Source organism: Danio rerio, chromosome 17 (assembly GCF_052040795.2).
Source record: "Danio rerio strain M-AB ecotype USA chromosome 17, GRCz13ab, whole genome shotgun sequence".
NCBI lineage: Eukaryota > Metazoa > Chordata > Actinopteri > Cypriniformes > Danionidae > Danio > Danio rerio.
In genome coordinates this window covers 56,661,084-56,687,938 of record NC_141037.1, presented here as the reverse complement: position 1 = coordinate 56,687,938, position 26,855 = coordinate 56,661,084, and the positions used below count along the sequence as shown (strand labels likewise).

At 38.2% G+C, this 26,855-nt stretch overlaps 2 protein-coding genes across 8 annotated transcripts in view; both read right to left on the bottom strand.

Moving 5' to 3' along the window:
- zc2hc1c (zinc finger, C2HC-type containing 1C) overlaps positions 1 to 26,855 on the bottom strand; it is an 835,825-nt gene that overhangs the window by 308,145 nt on the left and 500,825 nt on the right. The window lies entirely within an intron of this gene.
- The window catches only part of fermt2 (FERM domain containing kindlin 2), a 95,530-nt gene that overhangs the window by 24,062 nt on the left and 44,613 nt on the right, over positions 1 to 26,855 (bottom strand). For 4 of the 7 annotated variants that reach the window (XR_015512566.1, XR_015512568.1, XM_087289040.1 and 1 more), the window contains 4 exon segments: positions 19,152 to 19,280; positions 3,121 to 3,346; positions 1,899 to 2,001; positions 165 to 272 (listed from right to left, as the gene is read on the bottom strand). Coding sequence is in view for 4 of the 7 variants with exons in the window: in XM_087289040.1 (XP_087145166.1) it covers positions 165 to 272; positions 1,899 to 2,001; positions 3,121 to 3,346; positions 19,152 to 19,280 (566 nt within the window). In the remaining 3 variants the exon portion in view is untranslated. 7 annotated transcript variants of the gene reach the window in all.

The window sequence follows — 26,855 nt, the reverse complement described above, 5'->3', positions numbered from 1 at the left end:
GGTGATCGTCGGCCAAAGGTCCAAACGTTTGCCCACTGCTGATGCTGTGCAGTCTGGCACACAGCCCATCCAATTCATTAGCAGGACGAGAGGACCTGAGTGAAGACTGCCAGCTGTCAGACTACAGGCTTACACAGCACTCCTGCATTCACACACACACACACCTGCAGCGCGGCGAACATCATCATCTCCTCCTCGGTGCACTCGATCTCCTCCAGCAGGATAGCCCACTTGGCCTGTTCATACAGCTGGTTGACTCTGATGGCGTCATACTGCAGGACACACGCACACACACTCTGATTATACAGTAGTGGTCAAAACACTGCAATAAGTCAGATTGTTGAAATATTTCTTAGAGAAGCCCAATAAAGGGGGCTGTATTTATTTGATCGTAAAGCATTTCAGTTTATAAAATAAATAAATAAATAAATAAATAAGTACATAAATAAATAAATATATAAGTAAATAAATAAATAAATAAATAAATAAATAAGTAAATATATAAATGAATAAATAAATAAGTAAATAAGTAAATAACTATATAAGTAAGTAAATAAATAAATAAATAAGTAAATAAATAAATGAATAAATAAATAAGTAAATAAGTAAATAAATATATAAATAAGTAAATAAATATATAAGTGAATAAATAAATAAATAAATAAGTAAATAAATAAATGAATAAATAAATAAATAAGTAAGTAAATAAATAAATTAAAAAATTAAAAAATGAATAAATAAATAAATAAATAAATAAATAAACAAACAAATAAACAAATAAATAAATGTTATAGTTGTTTGTTGTTGTGTATTGTTCTGTTGTTGTGTGCTATTAAGGAGAAGCATTGTTTTATTGTTGTTTTATACTGTTGTAGCAGCTTGAGTGTAAGAAAGATGCATAACAAATAAAATGTATACTAATTAATATTATTATTGATTAAAAACAGAGTTATAACAGGAATACTGCGAAAGAAAGACTTTTTTATTTGTGTATGTATATATATATATATATATATATATATATATATATATATATATATATATATATATATATATATATATATATATATATTGTAAAATGTGATTTATTCTAGTGATTTAAAGCTAAATTTTCCCTTTAGAAATGACTTTAATATACTCATCTAATAATGGCACTTCATTATTCATGAAGGCTGCATTAAATCAGGGATCACCAAACTTGTTCCTGGAGATCTGGTGTCCTGCAGATTTTAGCTCCAGCCCTAATCAAACACACCTGAACAAGCTAATCAAAGTGTTACTATGGCTGCGTCTGAAACCGCCTACTACTCAGTAGGTACTGCATTTGAATTTAAACGTACCACTCGGCCGTTAGAAAAGTACGTTCTATACAGTACGAATGTGAAAAGTATGAATGGAATTCAGATGTACTACATCCGCAATTTGGTAATGGTCACGTGACCTAACTGCGTCATTTGCGTCGCTTTACTCCCATTCAGGAATTCTCTCGCGGGGCATTATGGGATAGGGCAGCGTGCTTGGGATCCGACGTCATCCGGGTACTTCTCGCATACTGATTTTCGAATTCTATGAATTCGGACATACTACTCGGCTCGCATACTGATTTTAGCGTACTGTATAGTATGGAAGTTTGCGGTTTCCGCAGCTCATGTATACTTGAAACTCCCAGACAGGTGCATTTCCAATTGCATAAGATATTCTAGTCCAGTCCAAATCTGAGCATTTCTGATCTGGTCTCCAATTGTAAAGGACAAAACAATAGCAAATGACTTTAGAAACCAATGTAACCAATGTAGCTGCATTACACAGTGAAGACATTAATAACATATAACAATAATGATCATATTTCAGCTAAAATAGTGATCGTAGCTCATGTGAGAAGCATGAAGCACACTGACCTTCGGGTTGAGGTCAAAGAAGCTGTGATACTTGAACCGGAGCAGCAGCACTTCGTTCTCCTTGACATCCTGCTCCATTAGAGATCTGGAGGAGTCCAACCACCTGCAAACACAGAGGAGCAGCAATGAAAGCCCTCCGCCATCAGCATCCAGCAAACATGTGCATCTCAAAAACTATACGATACGCTGAGCTCAGGTATAGGTTTTGTACTCTGCATCGGCCGATACGCTGAACTATGGTATCGGTTTGGTACTTGGCATTGGCTGATACGCTGAGCTCAGATATCAGTTCAATACTCTGTATCGGCCAATACGCTGAGCTTAGGTATAGATTTTGTACTCCGTATCGGCCAATACGCTGAGCTCAGGTATCGGTTCAGTACTTTGTATCAGCCAATATGCTGAGCTCAGGTATAGGTTCAGTACATGGTATCGGCAGATACGCTGAACTCTGGTATCGGTTCAGTACTTGGCATTGGCTGATACGCTGAGCTCAGGTATCAGTTCAGTACTCTGTATCGGCTGATACGCAGAGTTCACGTATCGGTTTAGTACTCGCTTTCGGCCAATATGCTGAGCTCAGGTATCGGTTCAGTACTTGGTATCAGCCAATATGCTGAGCTCAGGTATCAGCTTAGTACTCACCATCGGCCAATAGGCTGAGCTCAGGTCTCGGTTTATAACTCGGCATCAGCCAATACACTGAACTCAGGTATCAGCTTATTACTCGTATCGGCTGATACACTAAGCTCAGGTATCGATTTATTACTCTGTATCGACTGATACGTTGAGCTCAGGTATCGGTTTAGTATTAGACATCGGCCAAAATGCTGAGCTCTGGTATTGGTTCAGTACTCTGTATCGGTCGATATGCTGAGCTCAGGTATCGGTTCAGTACTCTGTATCGACCCGTACGTTGAGCTCAGGTATCGGTTTAGTATTCGACATCGGCCAAAACGCTGAGCTTTAGTACTGGTTCAGTACTCTGTATTGGTCGATATGCTGAGCTCAGGTATCGGTACATTACTCTGTATCAACCGATACCCTAAGCTCAGGTATCAGAATCATTTCATAAAGAAAAAAAAGGGCATCAGAACATCCCTAAAGCAAACCAAATCAACTAGCCAGACCGACCGAACAATAAAGCCCAATGGCTGACCATTGGCTTGGTATGTCCGAGCACTAAAATCAACCTCTGTACACCACCTCTGTCTAAACTCACCCCTGGTTGATCTTGGCCTTGTCCAGGAGGGACTGTGGTTTGTACATCTTGACCAGGATGTCTGGCGAGGTGATGGGCTGGCTGACAGCAAGGATGCTGGGATTGCCTTCTGACAGAGGGCTGTCTCCAAACCAGGCTGAGGTGGGGGAGAGAGGACTGCCGTCTCGAGAGTCGTAGGTGGGCGTCATGGTCTTACTGTAGAGTCCAGGACTGGAATAGATGCTCCCTGAAATGAAAGATGTCCATTAGTGAACACTCAGAGGAGCAGTACAGCAATCATATGAAAAGAAGGTCTGGGCGGAATGACATGTTTTTTGACAACGGGAATGTGCAAACCAGCAGGAAAGTGGTTTATTTTTGTAAACAGGACTTAACTGTAGTGTGCTTTTAAAAGCTTCCAGTATGGACCCTTTTCACATTTCCACACAGGGTTGTCTGTATGGAGCCAGATCAGTCTCAAAAATACAATTACAAAATATAATTCAAACTTGCACTGCACCAAAAGAATTTAAAACAAACAATTGCTAACAGATTAACAAGCTTAATTTACTTTATTTTGATATATTTCCTTTCATATACATTTATATACTTTTGCTTCTTCTTTGTAAAATGACTCCCAATTTCACAATTTTTAAGCGCACTGGAAAAACAAAGATAAAACTAAAGCCAATACAGAGTAATCACTGCATTTATGCAGTGAAAAATACACATATTACGTTTAATTTCATTGATAATACAAGAATAGACGTACTAAAATCTGGAAGAGTATCATCACAATATATGAAAAGGGCCCATTTACCAGAGGTCAGCAGTCAAAGGTGCATATACCACAATCCACTGCAATTTTCGTTGTTTTTGTACTGATCTTATTTATGAACGATCTTATTTATTGGTTTGATACACTCTGAATATAAAGATGAGAAGTTTAACAAAATAATATTAGAGAAGACTAAATAGTTACACTGCAACAAAACAATTTGAACAGGGTTATGTTATGAAGAATCAACTTATGTTCCCATGGTTAGATTTTGTAACACCGCCATTCCACAGGTTTACCAAATGCAGTGACTGAAAACCACCATCAACAACACGTAAAACCATTGTTCACATGATCACCCATTGACATGACTGCACGTTTGTGGTGAAGGCAGCATGCAGGAGCACACACTGAGCACACACACACACACTCTAGCAGCCAGCAGCACCAGTGTCCGACAGCAGACCCTGCAGCGCTTATTATTATCAACACAGATCACCATAAATTCAGTACATTAGTACCCCCCCACAAACATTACAAAGTGCATTTGGAGTGTAAATAACTTGAGACTCATGGATGTTCATTTATACTATTACACGGCTGTCTGGAATACTTGTTTCTGATTGGTCAGTAGTGACATTCCAAGGTATGCTATTCCTAGAAAACAACCACTGAATAACACAGAATTATTAGGAAACTTCGAATCACAGTCATTGATTATGTAAACATACATACATCCACATTTATATGATCTACTAGTAGGTCAGTATATGAGTGATCATGCCAGTTTTGTTTCTGTCCGCTTTGCGTCTGAATAATGCGCAGGTTAGTGTATATTCCATCAGTTGTTTTTTTTTCTGTCAGCTTAGCATTTTGGACTGTTTGGTGCCATATTGTGTCTGAATAATGCGCAGGTAAGTGTATACTCCATCAGCTGTTTTAACTGTTTTATTTTCTGTCAGTTTTGCGTTTTCGACTGTTTGGCGCCTTCTTGTGTCTGAATAATGTGCAGGTTAGTGTATACTCCATCAGCTGTTTTTGTTTCTGTCAGCTTTGTGTTTTTGACTGTTTGGCCCCATCTTGTGTCTGAATATTGAGCAGGTTAGTGTATACTCCATCAGCTGTTTTCGTTTCTGTCAGCTTTGCGTTTTTGACTATTTGGCGCCATCTTGTGTCTGAATAATGTGCAAGTTAGTGAATACATTGTCAGCAGTCCTCATTTCTGTCAGAACTATGTAACTGTAACTAAACTATGACAGCTCAGGATAAAGTTTTAAGTCCTATTTTTATGTTTTGTGGCAAGTAGCAATTATACTAATATTAATAATAAGTGGGATAAAGTACATCCAGACAGTTGTTTTTGCAGAATAAAATCCTTTAGTCTCATACAATAATGCTCCCATTCACATCAGGCTGCTGATAAACACATTGGGCTTTATTCTGCGATAACAACCTCCTGGATGTACTTTATTTACTTGCAGTGTCAGCTCTTCTTCCGATACTGTGTACAAATCCCTACACAGGCCAACTATAACCTCAGTTTGGACATGACATTTAATGAACTACATTAATATAACAAATCCTTAAAGGCACAGTACATAACACTGTTCCACATATCCAAAAATAAAACACAAGAACAGTGTCATATATTTTGCTGTACATATGTTATTACACTATTGCAAATGTTTGGAAGGATGTTCATATCCAGAGAATGTATTAGTTCTAACTGGTGAGACAAAGTGTGTGTGCTCATGCTAATGACATCACACTCCCTCGATTTCAGGTTTGGTATTCTAGAAAACAGCGAAGCTTTAACTGACCCTGTTAGGCTTTGATCATTTTAGTGACTGTCGCTTTAAATTCAAATGAGGCGCTCTTTCCAAAAGAGGGCGAAGCTACAAATGCCTGTGTGTCAGCATAGTGGCAGATTCAAAAACAAGACTAACGTATTATGTTAATGAGGGATAGATGGTCTCTAATGGGCGGGGCTTTTCCCCTCTGATGACCCGTACAAAGGGAGAATGTCAATCAAAGTGTTTCTGCAGACTGTTTTGATCAAGTCTGATTATAAATAATAGAATTAATACATTTTGATCATTAGAAGGTGCTTATATTCACACACTGCTGCCACACAACTGTGTTTAAACCCCTTATAATAGGGATTTTTGCAATATAGGTGCCCTTTAAATAATTAACACATTAATTTTGATAAAACAAAATGAAAAAATTCATTGTTTTCTATCTAAATAGGACAAAAAAATACATTTATGTGCTTTTAGTAAAGCATAATTTATATATAAATAATAAGTTGGCATAAAAAATAGATATATTTTATTCTTTAATGCAAACAAATCCACTACTTTAAGAAAAAGATTAAACAAAACCTTGAGATTAGTAGAATTAAAAACATGGTTATGCCAAATAAACACTTCTAAAGAATTGACAGTCAGACCAAATGTCTGTCCTTGGACCAACAACGTCAAGTCAAGCCAGCTGAGCAAAGATGCAGTTTTACAGGGAAACACCATCAACATTACAAACGTGTTTACGGTCATGAAAAAAAAAAAATCACATTCTTCAGCAAGCACTTGATCAACACAGAAGCGCTCAAGCAAAGTGAAGCCACAGTCATGTGGGGAGACAGGAAGAGCTGGTGGGCTTTCAGAGGTCATGAGAAAACACAGAGGGGACGTGGGGGAGTCTTTCTCAGGAAGGGTTTCCACTCCCATCGGGGAACGGAGCATCGGCAGCGTTAGGATGTTTACTTGACTCTACGCACTGCTGAGGAATGTCAAATTAACTTCTAATCCACAAACAAACATCACGCTGATGCTTCAGCCACAGACTCGTGTCTGAAGGCTCATACAATTCAACAGACAGTGAGGGTGAGGGAACATTCACTCGCTCAAACGCCAAATGCCAAACCCGGATGCTAATCAAACTGGAAATGACAGCGTTTGCAAGGCAGCTTATTGTCAGGTCTTGCTAAAAATATTTTTAGTAATTTATTGCGAGTACAATCTGACTTTGCAGATAATGTCAGTCTTAAAAGTCCAATTGTTTTGGGGTTTATTGGAAGTAAGCTTGAAATTAAAGTTGCAATCGTCTTTTCTTCCCTATCATGATGCGCGGAGCCTGAAGTTAATAACTTATAATTACTTATAATAATGCTCTTAAGGATTTTGAAACCTGAAACACCCTCACACTCCACCCTCATCCCACATACTGTAAAAGAAAAATGGCCATGAACACAACTGTAAAAAATTACCCAAAATTCCCTGCATGACATTTGTTTGGCATTACTATGTGTTTTCCCTTGTGAGTGATGAGTATCATGTGGAATCTAATGGGGATAAACCAACACAATTTCACGGCAATTCGTAACTTTCTGATTTAGTGGCTAATTTGTATGAATTCGTACGATCTGATTCGTAAAATTTAGTATGATGTGCTCATCCCCCCAATGGGTTTAGGGGTGGGGTTAGGTGCCACACCTCCTTTTTAAAATCGTACAATTTCGTACGGCTGAACTCGTACGAATTCATACGGATTAGCCATTAAACTGGCAAAACGTAAAATACTTACGTTTTCTCGTGAGATCAGGCCGGATAAACAGTGTTAATTGCATTATTTTAGTGTCATATATGCAACCATGATGGTGTAGTTGAGCATTTTCTATGTGTATATTTATGTTTCTCTGCTTGTAGAGAAGCTGTTTGTGATGAGCTTTGACACTTCACCACATGTTTTTGATGGTGTTTATTAGGGATGCAACAATACAGTTAGCGCACGGTTCAATACATACCTTGGTTTTTTAACACGGTTTTCGGTTCGGTTCTCATGGCTTGATACGCATTTTATTTTTTATTTATTTATATATATATATATATTTTTTTTTTTTATATTTTCTATAGGCAATAGGAACAGTAGGAGTTCAAGGAGAAAAAAATAAAAACGATTATTGCAATACTAGTTCCTATTGTATTGTATCAAAAAAATCTCACAGCTGCTGGTAGCCCATGTACAAAGTGGGGAACACATAAATTCCAACATTTTGAAAATAAACATACATAGGAAGTTAATAAAGATTTGTACTTCAGTAAACATAAATAAACCATCTTAATTATCTCTGTGCTTAAAAAAGGTGCGAGACTGTAGTCTGTAACGCGGATCGAGCGCTTTTATAAGATGACAAAGGTCCGCATCTCCAATCACCGAAAACGGCTGCAAATCTTTAGCAATAAACACCCGCACTGCCTGAGCGAGGGATTGTTGCTGTTTGGAGGACTTTACTACCTTCTCTGCTATCCTGCCTTCAGACAGTGATATTGCTGGGTGATGCCGCTGCAGATGTGCAGTCATGCTTATACGTGTAAAACAACTTTAAAACTTTAAAGCACAGTGATTGGATATTTACTTGCGGGGAGGAGTTTCCTCATCTCAGCTCATAGATTTACAGGCACTCACAGTCAATTCGGGGAGATATAAAACGCACATAAATTATTTAAACGCAAAACCGAGAAAACCACAATTCACAAGCACGTATTGAACCGTGGAGGTCATACCGTACGGTTCAATATTATATTGAGAACCATGGCATCCCTAGTGTTCATATCGGTGTATTATAAAAGGTACAATGTAGATGTTAATACTTAAAAGCATTGGTGTACTAACATTGAATTTATTAAGGAAATAAAATAAATCACAGTAAATTTTCAAATGTTCCAAATGATTTTACATTTTTAATGCAACAAAAATATCAGATTTGGGCAAAAAAATTAAAATAAACTACAATTATTTGAGCATATCTGGCTGAAGAAAGCCTCCTTACCTGACATTCCTGAATTAACCTGCTTTATCATAACCTTCAAAATGGAGAGGTTTGCTTGATTCATCACATTCAATGTAGACTGCAAGCTTACAAGTTGGATATAATATTTTTTTCTGTGGCACAATTTTAAGGTAAGCAATCTATTTCTAATTTGCTTGCTGAATGTGTACTTATTGTATCATTAATCTCTCAAAGTTTACCTTCATTTGACTTCCCCTCTATTCTTGCCTTGCAAGCGCCGCTATTTCTCTCAACACACTTCTACGGAATAAAGCAGCGTGTAGCAGGAACGTTTTCTCCTGTTGAAGATGCATTAAATGTAACACCTGTTCAATTCAAACACATGCTATTCCCACATTTTCTCTCACATGACGAAGTTTTCCTCATCAGCACCCATAAGAAAATTGGGAAAATGGTCTAACATGTACATCCAATTATGTGATCCTGGACCACAAAACTAGTTTCAAGAGTGCATTTTGCCAATAGCCAAAAAATTTTATAATAGATTTCTATTTTTTCAAAAATCACTGGAAAATTGAGTAAAAATCATGAAAAATAAAACAGATTGTAAATTTTCGACGGTAAATGAATCAAAACTCAAATTTTGATTAGCAAACTATTTTGTACCCTCAGATTTGAGATTTTACAAATACACTGTAAAAAGTGATGTTACTTTACCTCAAATAGTGAGTAAACCTCTTGCCTTAAAAGCAACATGCTAAAGAGTGAGTAAACCTGTTGTAATGCGGAACAGTTTGGTAGATTTTTTTATGATTATGCAAACTTCATTTACTTCATAATTTAAAGGCAGGCTTACACACTTTAGGGAAAGTCAAATAATCGCTTATAAAGCAAAAGGTTTAATAACTTTTTTTTTTAAGTAATGTCAACTAATCAACTTTTCACAGAGTTTCAGTATCTCAGTCAAACGCTGGATAAATCATAACAAACCATATATCCAAAAAAAAAATCTTATTCACCTTTGAAGTGGTCCGGGGTCACTAAAGGCTCTGGTATACTTCAAAACAAAGTTTGATTTGTTCTTCATTTGATGCCAAAAAGAAGTTTAAAACGCTGAATGAAGATATACTGTTAACGAACCTTCCGACAACCACCAAAGTGCAGTGGGCTGGGTTGTAGAGGTGCCGCAATGCTTGAGTGTACTCTGCTAAACACAACAACAATGGCGGCTGAGAGAGAAGAACAGTTTTATAAACATCTAACAAATGTCACATTGCATTCTCCAGCCCCCAGCGCCTAGACTGCAGCTCTGCGCAGAAAGATTGGCCCGAGGAGAAATAATTGTGCTCAGAGCCTGGTTTCTCTCAAGGTTTTTTTTTTCACTTTGGTCAATTGGTGAAGTTTGTTCCTTGCCACTGTCACCACTGGCTTGCTTGGTTTGGGACTTGTGGAGCTGCGCATTGATAGATCTGCCCTTCAGTGTTTGCACTTTCAGCAGTGAAAATTAAACCAGACTAAACTGAACTTCAACTCTGAAAACTGAACTGACAGTTTCAATTTGCTAGAACTTCTATGTGAAGCTGCTTTGACACAATCTACATTGTAAAAGCACTGGAGAAATATGTATGAATTAAATTAGGGTCTACTCACACTATGCCATCCGTACCGTGCCCAGGCCCGTTTCCTGGATCGTTTAAGAAGTGTGAGTGCGCTGAATCGGGCTCAAGCTCGGTTCACTTGGCCGGCCCTGGCCCGGTTGGAAGAGGTGTGCCTGAGCCCGGTTCACTTGGGCTTTGGCACGGTACGCTTGTGTGTGAGTGCAAAACGCGCCAAAGCCCGAAACTGAAAGCGAGACGTGACTTTTAAGGGGCTGTTTCATATGGATTTATTAATCATTCTTACTGTTCAGTGAACGCAAACTGCCGTAGTTTATTAAAGACGAGAACTCCTCACTGCACGACAGCTGCACCTACAGCAGACCTCCTCATTCCTGCAATACGAGAGCTTTATGATTGTTTATGAGTGCCAAAAGTGGCGCATCTGTTCAGCGAAATATCTGACTGTGTGTCACCGCATCCCTAAGGACTGTTTGGTGAAATATTTGACTGCATGTCACTGCATATCAAACGACTGAAACGACATAACTAGAGAAATCTCCACTGTGCTGCTGAGTGAGAGAGCGCTTCTCACTGAACCGCGCAGCAGCGATGACGTAAGCGTGCCAAGGTCCGTTTGTGGTGTGAGCGCGGGCCGTCGAGGGAGACGGGAGGGGGGACAAGCGTGCTTTGGTCCGGTTCGAGGCAACTGTACCTAGTGAGAGTACGGCCTCACATTATGTTTGCCATGGACAGAGACTGAATGGTACCATCTATAAAACTTTATCAGACGCGGTTGTGCTTCTCATCTGGTGTGGAAACCCTTTAAATCTTTCCGTGAGTGGTCGTACAGGTGCGGATATATCTGCACCAGCTCTGCTATTTTACTCCAGCTCTGCTATTGTGCTGGATGTTTGTCTCCTTTCTGAACCGAGAAAATACGAAGCACGTTGAAAAAGGCATAGCTCCAGAACACATCCATCGATTGCGAAATTGTCACAAACCAATGGCAGCTCAAAGGTGTTTAGGACTGAAATGAAGTCCCCCAAAGAGTTCGCTTTGGTCACTGTTTCAAACTACCAAAATAAACCCAAAAAAACGAATCCCTACTCGTGGACCTTTTCTGAACCCACCCCCACTCCCTTTCACTTCACTTCATTTACAAATAAAGACAAAAATACCCCCAAAAAAGCTTAAGAGTTGATATATTACATATTTTAAAAAATCAAAAAAAAAAAAAAAACTTTTTTTTTTTGTCAGGTTTTGTACGAAATAACATAATTTCAGTTCTTTTTTCTATTTAGTTTGAAGTATACCAGGGCCTTTATGGATGATATTTTGGTAAACCTCCTTGCTTATGATATAGGCTTCTTGAATGACCATCAGTACTGACTGAGCATCTCCGGTTCTGCGTAGATTTGAGGATGAACTGAGCAAAACTTAGGGAATGTGTGGGAATGCACTGATCTCATGACCCTCGTCAGCTGAGGTGTCAGGTGACCAGAGGCAGCAGTGGTCATGTGACTGCTCCAGCGGTGAATGAAGCAATGCAGGAAGCCAGAAAACAGCGAGCCTTACCTTTCACCGGTCCAATGTAAAGTACATCAGAGGCTTGAAGAACAGAAGAAGAGTACGAGGAACAGAGGGAAAGAGGGGGAATGAGAGGACAGATTAACAGTTTGGAGGACAGGAAAGACATGCAAAATCAGAAAAGACATTCAAGGTAAACAGAGTTTCACAACGAATCAACACAGGCTCATTGAGAATGCATGCTTCAGTCCTCTGTAATAAATATACAGCATATGTTTGAGTGCAGTTTGTAGGTGAAATGAACACTAGGGGGCAGCATGAAGCCAGCAACTTTTGTTCCTTTTCACACTAATAATATTTACAGGGACATATTACGACAAACAAAGTATTATTTTGTTCAAATAAATGCCACAAAACAATTTAACGCTGTCTGTGGTTTATAATTGAATATGTTTACGTCACCTATCTATCTGCATATGGTGAATGTTTCTGGTGAGGTCAGTTTGCTCGTAGCTCACTTTGTACGGTGTTGGGCTTGTACTTACGTTCAAGTCTGGTGAAGCACACTCCCACAAAAGAGATTATATCAATGTAAAATCAAGGTAAACTATGTGGTTGCAGTGCACTTTTCTCTTACGTCTGCTGCTGAAAACACTATTGGTTGGGTTTAGGTAGCTAGCTGATCTGAACGACAAGCACCACCTTCTCCTGGTTGTGTACAAGAAGGTTGTCAGAAACAGGAGTTCTGCGAGTAAGGCATTTCAGATTTTAAAAAATGTAGACAGTGCCATTTAGCTGATTCGTCATCTAAAAACATTTAGCGTTTAACATTAACATTCAGCAAAAATGTACGCTGAGGCACGTATTTCCAATGAGCCTGTGTTGATAAGAACAAGAAGCAAACAAACTAAAATGTTTGAAAAAAAGTGGAAAAAGTTCTTTTGACAAGACAAAAAGATGTATGATGTTTAAGCACATCCTTAGTAAATATAATCTCATGTTGCACATTTTAATACACTTTATTCATTCCAGCATCAGTGAAGAGGCGGTTAACATTTAAAATAAAAGTTGTTCATTCACCTTACAGTGAAATAAACTGCATGAGAAGCTTTATTTTCTATTTTAAATTACAAAAAAGACAAATTACAATATTACCAATTAATTAATCTTAATTTAAATAATAATAAATAATAAAATTCGTTCATTTTTTCCTTCAGCTTGGTCTCTATTTTAGAGGTCGCCACAGCGGAAAAAACTGCCAACTATTCCAGCATATGTTTTAAGCAGTGGATGTTCCCCAATTCCAATATAATGCATGTCTTTGGACTGTGGGGGGAACTGAAGGACCCGGAGGAAACCCACGCCAACAAGGGAGAACATGCAAACTCCACACAGAAATGCCAACTGACTCAGCCAGGACTCGAACCAGCGACCTTCTTGCTTTGAGGCCACAGGGCTAACCACTGAGCCACAGTGTCGCCCAAAATAATAATATATAATAATAATATTTATAATAATACTAATAATAATATTACAAGTTATTATTGGTGATCCGTAATACAAAAACACAAAAAAAAAATGTTTCCTATATAATACACAATATATATATATATATATATATATATATATATATATATATATATAAAATAATATAAAGCCTGGTTTATACTTGATGCGTTCGCTAGTTCGATTGAGTGCATGCGGCGAATGTGACGTCATCATGGTGTTTGCGGAGGTTCGTTTGGGTGTGGGCGACATGATTTCGGCTGGAGGACTGCACTTTTTTGTTTTTTAACTTGAGCGAAAAGATTTTGCCTGAAACTGAAACAGTACGACTGTACAGAGATCTTTACGATCGTCCATGTGTGATTATAGGGATAACCAGATGGACAATAATACTTGACTAGAAATTAAAACAGCAGTCGGAAATAAGTTTGTTAAAACTGGAGAAAAAGTGGAGACCCAGTGGTTTTAATAAACAATTACAGAAAATGTTTTTCCACTATTCACAGGTTTTACACTGATGTATACGTTACAACTTTGAATTTAAATCAATTTAATAGTTACAAAACTAAAATTAAGTCACAAATTATTTATTTGATAACTGGAAAAGAATATTTGAACCTCTCGGTTTACAATATACTGATGGCCAGTTTTTCAAGGCTTTATTGGTGGTAATGGTCAGGAATGTTGGACCTAGCCAGACAGAATGTTTAACTAGCCAGACAGTAATGTGTGAATTGTGGAGCGGGCTAAATCTATTAAAAACATCTGTTTTTTCAGTGAGAGTATTTTTTTGTTGTTGCTTTTATTCATGACATAATAAAATAATATTTGTAGAGTAACCCATCTTCTCTTGCCATTCATATTTCAATACACTTTGATAGGTAGCACTTTTCCGAGATATGAACGAAAGCAAGAGAAGCATCAAAGTTTGATTAAAAAAAATCTTGAGTGGTTATAAAAATCGTAAATAATTTATAAAAATAGTTTAAAAATCTAAATAAATCTTGAATGATAATAATGATACAACATAGTCTTGGAAACTTCCTTGCTCTCCGCTCATCCATCTGACTTTACGGTGGGTTTCTTTTGACCGCCCCCAGTCATTTTAAAGAATATCACAATGGCGAATGCGGCAAGTATAAAAGCCTCGTCTGTTTCATGAGCTGCACACACAGTCAGCAGAGGTCGCGGCGCTAGACAAAAGTTTAAATCAGTCTTAAAAATTAATTGCATCATGATTTCCTTATGATGGAATGCTAATGATGTTCATTTTGCAACAAACTCATTTTCTTGAAACTAGCTAAACATTCTGCCAAAGTGTGTGAAAGTGAGCAACAGTAGCCCAGTAGTAGTTCATCCTGAGCACACACAGAGAGAGCAGAGGGAGTCGTTTGAAGATCAGCAGAGGAAGGGAAAGGAACAACAACAATACTTCTGGGTGGAGCTGCTGTCCTGCTCATGCTTCCATTAAACTGATTTTTATCTCAAAGAATCTTACTGAAGTCCCTCTGAGAAGGGATCAAGAAGCAGGTCTTCGGCTCATTTCCCCGTTTTGGTTCCAAATAGCTCATGGCAGCTCCGTTTTTTGCTTTCTAAGGCCCCGATCACACTGAACAAGCTTTTTCTGTTGAGAGGCACCATTTCTGAATGGTTTAATAATGGCCGTGAGTGTTTTGCGTGCCTCATGTCTTAACTGCCTGCTGCACCTCGTGTTTTTGCCTTTGCACTCTGTGAACCTACAATTGAAAAAAGTCATCTCTGAGCGACAAAAAAAAAAGAAAAAAAGCAAGCAATGCCAGTTGTGTCTTTTTCATTCTCTAATCTAATGAAAGCAGAGGCAGGGTTTCTGCTGAGGTGACAGCAGTGTTGGCGTCGTCAAGATCACTATGAAGACTTTTCAAGATAGGAGAGACTAGAGGTCACTGTTGAACAATATCTCATTTGAGCATTGATATGGCAATGTGTGTAGCCGCAATAGTCACATCGGAGGATTATATTGCCGATTTAAGATTGAAAGATAAGGATATGTTCCAATATTATTTTAAAAACGATTTATACAGTGATGATGACCATTTTATTTTAATTATTTTGTAAAATCAGGTCAAATTGTAGTTATGTCTCAATATAAATCGCAGCAAAACAAAATATCGTAATGTCAGATTTTTCCAATATCGTGCAGCGCTAGTTTCGAGTTTTCTGGACCTGTATGACTTAAAGGTGCTGTATGCAAGTTTTTGACTCTTCTAAAGCATCAAAACACCATAATGTGTTCGCAGATACATGCTCAGTAAACATTCTTGTTTATCTGAAAAACAATGCTGAAGATATTCTGCTTTGAAAATGTGCGTAACGGGCCAGAACGGCTGTCTATGTTTTGGTCATTTAACCCGCCCACTGCCAATTTAGCCAATTTTTATTTCAGCACCCCATGTTGCTGTCATGGAAAACTGCGTATTTCATTCAATCAGTCAGGGTGGATCTCAAAGCACCTTCGGTGGACAGTAAGGCAAGGCGAGTTTATTTATATAGCACATTTTATACACAGTGGCAATTCAAAGTGCTTTACATAAACAAGAATAAAAGAAACAAGTCAAATAAAAACAAATAATAAAAATGCGTAAAAAAACATAAAAACAGGTAAAATGTGATATAAAAGAATGAAGAAGAAGAGAAAAACATGTGCTCATTCAGTAAAGGCTCAGCTAAACAGATGTGTTTTCAGTCTTGATTTGAACATGCCTAATGTTGGAGCACATCTGATCATTTCTGGAAGCTGATTCCAGCAGCGAGGGGCGTAGTGGCTAAAAGCTGATTCACCCTGCTTTGTCTGAACTCTTGGAACTTCTAGTTTATATGATCCTAATGATCTGAGTGATCTATTGGGTTTGTATTCAGTGAGCATATCTGTAATGTATTTAGGCTTCAGGCTCAATAGTCAGGCATACTCCTGTTAATGTCGTTAATCTGGCAACCTGCATGTGTTTTTTTTAACCATGAGTGCAATACCTAGACCAACTTACATACTGCACCTTCAACAAATCTTGAATTTCATAATATTATTACATATTACAATTATAGCAATGTCAACAGCTACACTCGCGCACAATACACAGCTGGTTTAGTCTTATTTTTATAGCAATATAAAAAAATACGTGCTCTGCGCCTTTTATTTTGTCGTTTGTTTATCCTCTTGTTTTCAGAAGCATGTTTGGTGTGATTAGCCCCTTAAAAGAGCCTTTGTGCAGCAAAAGCAGCGTCTTTAAACATCAGGGCTCCTGCACGACTTTAATGAGGGTCATCTTGAGGTTAAATGGCAGTAATGAAGGAACAAGTGGCGAACAGATCCCAGACACAGTCATGCTACACTAGCTTTGCGAGTTTGCGTCTCACATGAAGTCCGGGACAATAGAGCCTATTGATGGAGACGGAGCCCGTCCTCTGTGCATCCTAAATGGATTTTAGCGCATCATGTGTGGGGTTTCTGGAGATGTAGCTCAATGCTCTGTTTCAAAATGGCAGCGTGACCAAATATGTGCGGAATCTAAACCATTCGAGCGCCGACGTTACAGCCAGAGCAGCAGGCCTTCAAATGATACGCTGCTCTTGACCCACACAGTTCTCATTTCAGCACTGTTTCAACATAACAACCCTTTGTTTTCTTGCTCTTCAACCACACATGGAAGCCTTCGTGGGCTTCAAACCATCAAACACAGTCAACGCTGCAAACAAGCGCTGCAGTGTGACACGAGTCAACGATCACTTTCTATTGCTTAATCCTGGATTTGGGATTTTGGACTGAGCCCACATCTCAAGCGCTGCAGTGTGTAACTATAATCAATGTGATCGATGTTGAGTTGTGTGGTTTAGAGAAGAGAGAGTGTTATGCTTATATCAAACTCTAATGAAATCTATTGGGTTAAGTTGGCCTAGGGCTGCATGATATTGGTAAAATAAGGCATGATATTGATAATACAATTTCAGCAGATTGAATTAAACAGCTGTATTTAGAATTAAATCATAAATATAGATTGACTGGAAAAATCTTGTTGTGGAGTGAATCAAACAAATGGCAAGCATAATTAATTAAGACGAAATAAGTGTAATAAGTCGTCAGATAATCCGGTGCAGTAATATGACACGATATTATTCAAATATTTTTGCTTCGGACAATGATAATGATGACAATGGTAGTTTAGAAAAATATTTGTAAATGAAGGGAAAAATGCATAAAAACATTATAAGATGTATTTATATATAATTATTTACATATTATTATTATTAGTATAGGTATATATATATATATATATATATATATATATATATATATATATATATATATATATATATATATCAGAGGTTGCGTTAACTGAATATTTTCCGTCATTGACAGATGTTTTTTTGCAGTGACGTAAAAATCTGAAGGTGATCTGCCATTTTGAAACGATTAGAAAATATGCAAATTAATTGACGGTCAATAATAGGTTATGACGGAATTTTTACAACCCTCTCCGTCAAAATGACTGACAATGACAAAGTCTAACGCGACCTCTGATATATTATATATATATATATATATATATATATATATATATATATATATATATATATATATATGTATGTATGTGTGTATGTATGTGTGTGTGTGTGTGTGTGTATATATATATATTACTCATGTGTTTTCGATCCACCTTTACGAGAAGTGCCACTTCATTTACAGCAGAAAACAGTAGCAGTGCAAGGCTGATGAATTAATTCAGATCTTTTGTACCTTTAAATAAATCACGATTCTTGGATAAATCGATAATATATCTTGGAGGCAGAATTATCACAATAAATCAGCATCTCCATATTTTGTCCCACCCCTATATTATTGAATAATCAAATGTAATGTAAAACGTGCAATAACACTGCTATTAACTTACTATAATCCCAATTCCACATTGCAGATGGGACTGTTCACATATTGCGTCCAAAACCACGTTGAAAACGTTACAGGTGCTTCTTCCTTTACTGATTCAAATGCGTTTGTGATACTCTGCCGTTTGTCTTTGTGCGGCACGATCAATTTTGAAAATAGTTCAGCTTTTGCCACTGTGTGGGTTAATACTTAATGTGTGTCGTTGTTTTTACTTGGGGTTAGGTTTAAGAGTAAAGTAATATGCTGGTGTTTGACTGCATTGCTGTATTGCACTCCTGCATTGGGCTCTCACATACTGTGATTTCTCTTGGTCTCGCACTGAACCCAGTCGACCAATCACAGCAGACTGGGTCAACGGACCAATCACAGCAGATTAGACTCACACAAAGGAGGGGTTTGGAAACAAATCAATCCCTTAACGAATCGTATGAAAGTCATTGGGATTATTACGTTAAAAAAAATGCATATTATAAGACAATAAAAGCGTTTTTTGACCTCGCATGCAGATCAGCCTGTTGTTGGAGACCCCCAAAACCAAAATATGACCTTTAATAATGCATAATAGGGGCTCTTTAAGTTAAACATTGAAATTAACCACAAAAAATAACAAACAAAAAAGAAAATTAAGAAAAAAAAAGAGAACAAATTTAATAGAAAACAACATCGTATCAAACGCTTTCTGCATACGAAAGCTGACTTCTCTGAAAATAGAGAGGCATAATAGTCTGACTACTTCTGAAACAGCTTTATCAGAATAAACAAGATGCCAGATACAACATTTGGACTGAAACCCAGTGATTTATTACGTCCCATGTTGGCTATAACGCTGACTTATTGACTTTTGGAACAAAATGTCCTACAGTGGAGTTGATAGGCCACATCATGTCTGCCGAGACAGAGAGATTACACCAATAGCAAAGACATGAGACACACCTGATCCAGGAGTGAGCAGTGGTCCTTCCAGCTCCAGCGTCTCCTCCTCTGCATCCTCCAGCTTTTTCTTCTTCTTCTTGGGGTCGCGGGGCTTGCGCAGTAAGGAGAGCTCCTCAGGATGCCGGATGTCTGCGGAAGAAAGATTCCTTACAATTATACATCAATAATCCTCACCTAATCACAACAAGCTTCGAAAGGAGACAGCCCGACATACTAAGTGTACTAAGACAGCCAGATGTACTAACTTGTGAGAGCCATGACAAAACCTAGACACTACTGTAGAATGAATGCAATCATGAGTGACTTCATTGCCAATAATTCCCCCATCATATCATCCATCCAGTGTAGAGAAATGTGAGAGTCAGCTAGTTCACTGTATACTCAAGTGATTTGACAGGGGGTTACATTTACATTCAGTCGGTATACGGTACCGGTCCGATTCAGTCGGTATACAGTACCGGTCCGTGGAACAATTGGTACCGGGCCACATAAGAAATCATAAATTATTTCTGTAGAAAATATTCCCCCCACGACTTGGTTTCTTCCACTCACCCCCGTCATCTCACATGAAATGGACTATGCCAAAATCCACCACTGAGCGGGAAGAACGATCGCTAGAATATCGCTCAGTGGTGGTTGTTGATAGTTTAAAGTTATAAAACAGGTATTATAGAGTCCAAATCAGCAGAGCATTTAAGGATTGTGCATATATGTGTGCGTGCATCGCTAAGTAAGTACCCGAAATCATTGCAATATGCATCTATATGGAGTTTCACATAATCATACTCATTAGGGCTGTAACATGCCAATGCATATATTTAATTCTTCTATACGGTTGTATTATTGTTAATATGTTCGTCAGTTGAGATGTTTGGCGCAGATGTTATGTATTTGATGCATATAAACCTTGATTAAAACATAATCAAACCGCGATAGTGCAACTAGCGCATGCGCACTGAGTTGTTCATGATTAACATAGATGCACGAGCGCAGCAGCTGTGTTCATGTGTAGACCCCCCCCTCCCCGGCCCACACCGGTCCGTTGTAAAATTGACAACCGTTGACCGGTCCGCGATGATAAAAAGGTTGGGGACCACTGATTTAGCAGACACGTTGTCCAAAATCACTTGCAACTCAGGATGAATAGCACTGCACGATTTTCTGCATACAGACAAGTACTTCGCCCCGAAAGAGCACCTTCAATAATAATCTAAACATTTGTTTAGAAATGGACCGCAAGATGAGCTCAAAAGAGTGGCTACATGTGGTGAAGAAAGATGTGTAATAATTGTCATAAACTATTTAGTCACAAAGCAGAGTGTCGCGACCAACATGATAAAGCATCTGTGGTTGGTTCACATACGAATTTCGGGTTTAAAGAATGGCGTGTTGGGTTCATTGTGCATCCCGCAAGTGCAACCAACAAGAGTCGTGCATTTTAGGGTGCTTTCACACCTGTGAATCGATTTAGTTGTTCTGAAACAGAGATTACAATTGTTACATTGTTGCTCTTTGCTCTTGGAGCGGTTCGCTTTCACACTGCAAAGTTTCTAATTGGACCAAAAGAGCTAAAACAAGTCACGTGCGAGTAAACTCTCCTCACATTGGTCAGAGTGTCAGGGTTTATTTTGCAGCGTCCCGCTCAGCTGTCAGGAGAGGTGGTGGTTTGATGGTGATTGACAGGGTGCGCTTGCACGACGTGTCTGAGGAGAGATGCGGTGGGGAGGGGTGAGAAGGGTGCACGACGATGCCTATTTGAGGACCGGGAGGGAGACGCGAGATTACCGGGAGATCATCACTCGTTTGCGGGCATCCAGAGACTCGCGAAACTTCCCGCCCTACTCATAATTCTCTCTTCATATAGCCGTAAGCCTATTACATATCCATAAAACACTGTGATATAACCGCGCTCGGATCGGATCGCTTTCTCACTGCAATCGAACCGCTCCAGGGTTCGTTTCAATCGAGCCGAGACCACCTCATTCAAGCGATCTCGGAGCGATTACTTTGGTGTGGAACAGATCGCAATTGCCCTGTTCACATATGCCAAACGAACCGCGCTAACTGGGCAAACGAGACACGTTCTGAAACAAAAGTTTAGGTGTGAAAGCACCCTTAGTTTAGCTTGTTGAGCGTGATGAGCAGTTCTGTCGTAGTTTTATTTAAATACCTTGAGATGAAACTAAACAGCACGTTCTCTCCGCCTCCTCATCCACAAACAGCAGGATGTGTGTGAATTAGTGTGTATGGATGTTTCCCAGTACTGGGTTGTGGCTGGAAGGGCATCCTTTGCATAAAACATATGCCGAAATAGTGGCGACCCCTGATAAATAAGGGACTAAGCTGAAGGAAAATGAATAAATGAATGGTATTCTTATGTCTGGACCCTCCAGTTCAATCTGCATTTACAGCATACAGCTCTAAACTATGACTAATGTTGTCTAAATCAGGCCATCAAATAAAAATAAAAAAAACATAATTATTACAAATTTCAACTCAAAGTTCTGCTGAATTTGGCTTTTTTTGAGCGTTTCGACATCAAATTTCTGAAATTCTTCAATTCCCTACAACATCATGGCAGGACGGCTCCCTTTCTCTGGATTTTCCACAGTCCTGAAGGAAGTGAGTGTGTGTGTGTGTAATGGGGAGGGACTTCATGGCTTGGCAGGAATGGCTTGTTTAGTTGTGTTACTAAAGCAAAAGCATTCCAGAGGTTTTAAGAACTACCAGATGGCAGTTCTCTCTCTCCCCGCGTCTGCCCTTTTACAGCCATATGCGAGCGAACTGCAGCGGGTCAGCGCTGGGAGTGAGCGAGCGAGCGCCTCCTCTCAAATTCCAGTCAACAAACAGAAGATCCTTCAGCAAACGCTCCCAAATCAAACAGCCATAACTCTACGTGGACGCTCGCAGTGAGAAAAAAAAAACGCACATTTCTCGTTTCGTCACCAGCAGTTCTTGCGTTAGTCATAAATGCTTTGCAGAAACGCAGTCTGTTCGCTCACAAATATGAGTATGAAGGATTTAGAAATTGAAACACATGCTTGTAGATGTTTTGAATAGTTTGTTTGTCAATTTAGGATTCTTGATAACCGTTAAATGTTTTTTGTTTGTTGTCTGTTAGACCCATGTGACATGTATACTGCCTAATCTTGGCCAGGACGCTCTGGTAAAAGAGATTTTTAATCTCAATGTGTCTTTCCTGGTAAAATAAAGGTTATATTATTATTATTAATAATAATAATTATTATTATTATTATTATTATCATTAATAGTAAACTCAGCACAATTCATTTCATGAGGAAAAAATACCTGCAGACACACAGAACTATTGATACCAGCACAAAGACCACAGAGAAGTCAATGCTGAATATTGATTAGGAATGGGTATCAAAACTCAGTACTTTATCAATATTAGTGCTAAATTATAAAAGACCGAAAGAAGTATCGATAAGCTCTGACGTTAACGGTTCTGCTATCAGTACTGAAGCATTATTGCTGAATAAACATTACTCATGTTAGCATTACTTACAGAGCCTCTGAGCCACACCCACTCACAGGTTTGGCTTGACAAACTGATTGCTGTCAACTTTGAAACAGCCCTGATTGGTGTGAAATGATGTCATACCCATTTATTGCTGAGTGCTGCAGGAACGACGTCAGATCCAAAAACAAATGTTTTGCCATGGGTGCCCTCTGTATTGTACATTTTCAAATGAATAAAATTACGTCTTTTTTAGGGCTGCTCGATTTTGGGAAAAATCATAATTTTTTAAAAATAAATATTTCCCAAATGACGTCTAACAGAGCAAGAAGTTTTAACAGTATTTCCTATAATATTTTTTCTTCTGGAGAAAGTCTTATTTGTTTTATTTGGTCTAGAATAAAAGCAGATTTAAAGATTGTGAAAGCCATTTTAAGGTCAATATTATTAGCCCCTTTAGGCAATATGTATTTTTGATTGTCTGCAGAAGAAACTACTGTTATACAATGACTTGCCCAATTACCCTAATAAAGCCTTTGAATCGCACTTTGAATTTGAATGCTTGTATTTTGAAGAATATCTAGTCTAATATTATATGCTGTCATCATAGTAAGGATAAAAGAAATAAAAATATGAAACAAACTGTGCTTTAAGCATCTTCACTGTATGAAAAACACTTCAGCTACAAAAGTCCTTCAGTCAAGAGCAGTGAGGGATTTTCTCCTTTTGTTATTTGATTAATATTAATGGAAACACTTTAATGGTTTCTCTTTCAAGTTTCTTTTGATTCTCAACTCGTTTGTTTATTACACAAATGAGGGTTAATATGAATAATCACTAAACACCGCGTTTTGACACCTATTTGACCGTTAAAGCGCTCATGACTTCAGATGCTCTGCTCGTTACAGTGTGCGAATGAGACCGAATGCTGACCGCATGCTTTTGACACACACACACACACACACACACACACACACACACACACACACACACACACACGGGAGCATGCGGTTTAGTTCGCACTTTTAAGAGCAACAAATGTTTACAACTGGAAAGGGGGCGGAAAATAATGGAATAATCGTTTATCTCGATTAATGTTTTTTCATAATCGTTAGAAGCCAAAACCAAAGTTGGATTTTCGATTAATTGCACAGCCCTAGTCTTTTTTATATATCCATATTTTATATATCCAAACTGTGAAAAGTATCAGCAATCGGTAAAGAAAGTTTAAAGCGTCCATTTCCTGCTAACATTTGTGCACAACGCCGCTGATTGCCCATTGTGTTGACATACTCCACAGAAATGACTGTGATTAGCCATTCACTGCTGTTCTAGAGATGCTCCGTCTGGATTTTTTGCAACCAATACAGAGTACCGATTCCTTGTCATGGTGACAGGCCGATACGGAGTACCGATTTTAATGCTTCAAGCTTTATAATGCATTAAGCATATTTTTAGTCTAAGCATGACACTTAAATGTAGATCTCTCCTTACCTAAGAGAATAAATTAAAGATGTTTATATAAACACATCTCTTGTAACCATTTAGTGTGGACATGTCATGGACAGAAGCAGCTTTACAGAACATAATAGATAAAACAGATACAAAACTAGTTAGAAAAATGACTAACAAAGCAATTTTGAAACATCGCAAATGATGGAAGAAGAATCCAACATGTCTCAATGAAGTTGGAGAGCACATCTGATGCATAAGGAGTTAAAATGCTCACCTTTAAATCCATTACTTCTTTACTACAAGGAAATAGATCTATAATCTACTGTTTATTACAATAAGTTATATTATTAAAAACTTGAGCTAAAATTTTTATTTATTTATTTATTTTTATTTCTCTAATATTTCCGTCCAGGTTTTAATGAACTTGCAATATTGTTGAAAACACAAAACTTTCAGTTCTGATATGTAAAAAGATTACAGTTCTTATATGTGCTCTGCTCATAAACCTGTAAACAAACAATTGCAATCGGTTCATGAGATCGGCCAGATTGGCGAGTACCGATTGAGTCATAAAATGTGATTATCAGCTGATACTGATCTCCAGCCGACTGATCGGATCATCCCTATGCTGTTCACTAAGTGGAAGTGGATCGCTCATGTGTTCGCTCAATGACAGGCTTTGAAACTCAGCAGTGTCCGCACACAAATGTTAGAGGAAATTGGACTTTTTTAAAAATTATTTCAGTACTGATCTGTACAGAGGTTGATACATATGACAACCCTACATATACACATCCACAGATGCACACTAAAAAAAAAAAAAAAACGAAATAAGTCTTGAACAACCGGTGCACATTTCATATGTATTGGTTTTGCTCAAAGCTTCAAAAGACACCTAAAGGACTTTACATCAGGATATTTCTAAAGGTGTGGTCCCATGCAAATTCATCCAGCTTGGCCAGAATTCATGCATCTTTAGGTGTAGACCCACATGAAAGTTGTGGGCTTCACCAGCCGAAATGATGTCAAAACAAGCACCCAAAACAAACTTCCGCCAACACCGCAATGGCGTCATATTGACACAGCCTGACAAACTTGCGGATATGTCTTGTACAAATCAGCCTTTAGTCTCTGCTAATGAGCTGATAGTCAGGTGTTTTTGATTAAACAGTCATGCAGATGTGCACTGTTGGGGGCACTTCAGGAATGTGGCCGGAAACCACTGTGATATTGGGATCAGATTCCCATCATGGGTGGTGGCAACCGTTATATGGGCAAATACAATTCACAAAAACCTTTCCACAGCTACATTTTTAATTTCCTGGGTTCTCCAATTGTCCAGTCTGCTCATAACTATTAATTCTTAGAACTGTCAACTTCACATTGGGTTTAAAGGGGTCATGAACTGCATTTGCTATTTTAAAGCAACTCTAAAAGTAGTGAAACATGGTAAAAACATCATCACACTGTCTTGCAGCATTACTGTAGGATCTTATACAGTTGGCACTGCATGTTTTATTCCCCGCTTTCTGACAGTAAATTAAAGCCCTGTCCGGGTTCTTTTCCAATTTTTCTATTGCATTAGTGTAGATACAGTTGAATGAAATTAACATAATTACATACTGACGTGTAGGGTTGTAACAATATACCGGTATGACGGTTTACCACAATTTGAACGTGCACGATTATCATACCATGAACAATTGCATATCAACGGTTTTAACCCTTAAAGACCGAGACAGCCGCCCGCGGCTAAAAATAAGTATTGCTCTTAAATGTTTAATAACTTTTGATCCGCTGATCCGATTCATACAATTCAAAGATTGGCATAAAGAAGAGAATCTCAGCTTTCCAGTGCTGTATCACATAACATTCGCGGACTTTCAGAGGCTCTGGAATCAGTGCGGTTACGTCATCAACATTTGACAACGCTGATTTGACAAAGAAACGCTCGTCACTGTGTCTCCGGACAAATCAGACATGATACATTGATGCATTATCCCTCCTCCATGCCCAGATTGGTTCAAACTCGCTATATCACAACCAATAAGCATAGGTTTCGCTTTTGTTTGTGGGCCAAGCTTTTTGAACAACACGGAATGAGAGAAAGGCATACATTTGTGCGCCGCGGCTAAATAAAACGCAAAAAAAAAAAAGTTTTGCATGAAATAATTCTCATACTAAGTACTTTTGCATGCACAGCAGCACAGAAACATGACAAAACAGTGACACAGCAAAGACGAACTGCTGCTATTGCTGTTTTCAAAAGACGCAAATGAAGATGCAGCGGTTTGTCAGTCTGCATTGCAGACAACCATATCGAAATCCATATCCACAGACAACCATATCCATGCTGGCACATAAAACCTAAGGATGTTCCATATTGAATCTAGTTTCGTTATGTAACTATTTATAGTATAGTAAATATTTATATCTATTTTTTACTGAGGATTTGCACCATGTTTATTTGGACTTTGACACATTATTTATTATTTTCTTATTTTTATTTGTTCATTGTAAGTGGTGTTGTTTATAGTAACTAAAAATATATTATTTGGAAAAAGTCAAATTTGCTTCACTGTTCTATTATTTTGTAACATTTGTAACATACCGTATACCGCGAAACCGTCAAACCGTGGTATTGTTTTAGACGATTATCATACCGTGAAAAATTCATACCGTTACAACCCTACTGACGTGAAAGGCACTGAAATGTTTTCATTAAATAAATGATATGTTAATTTTAAACATGGTAGAGCAGCGTGCTT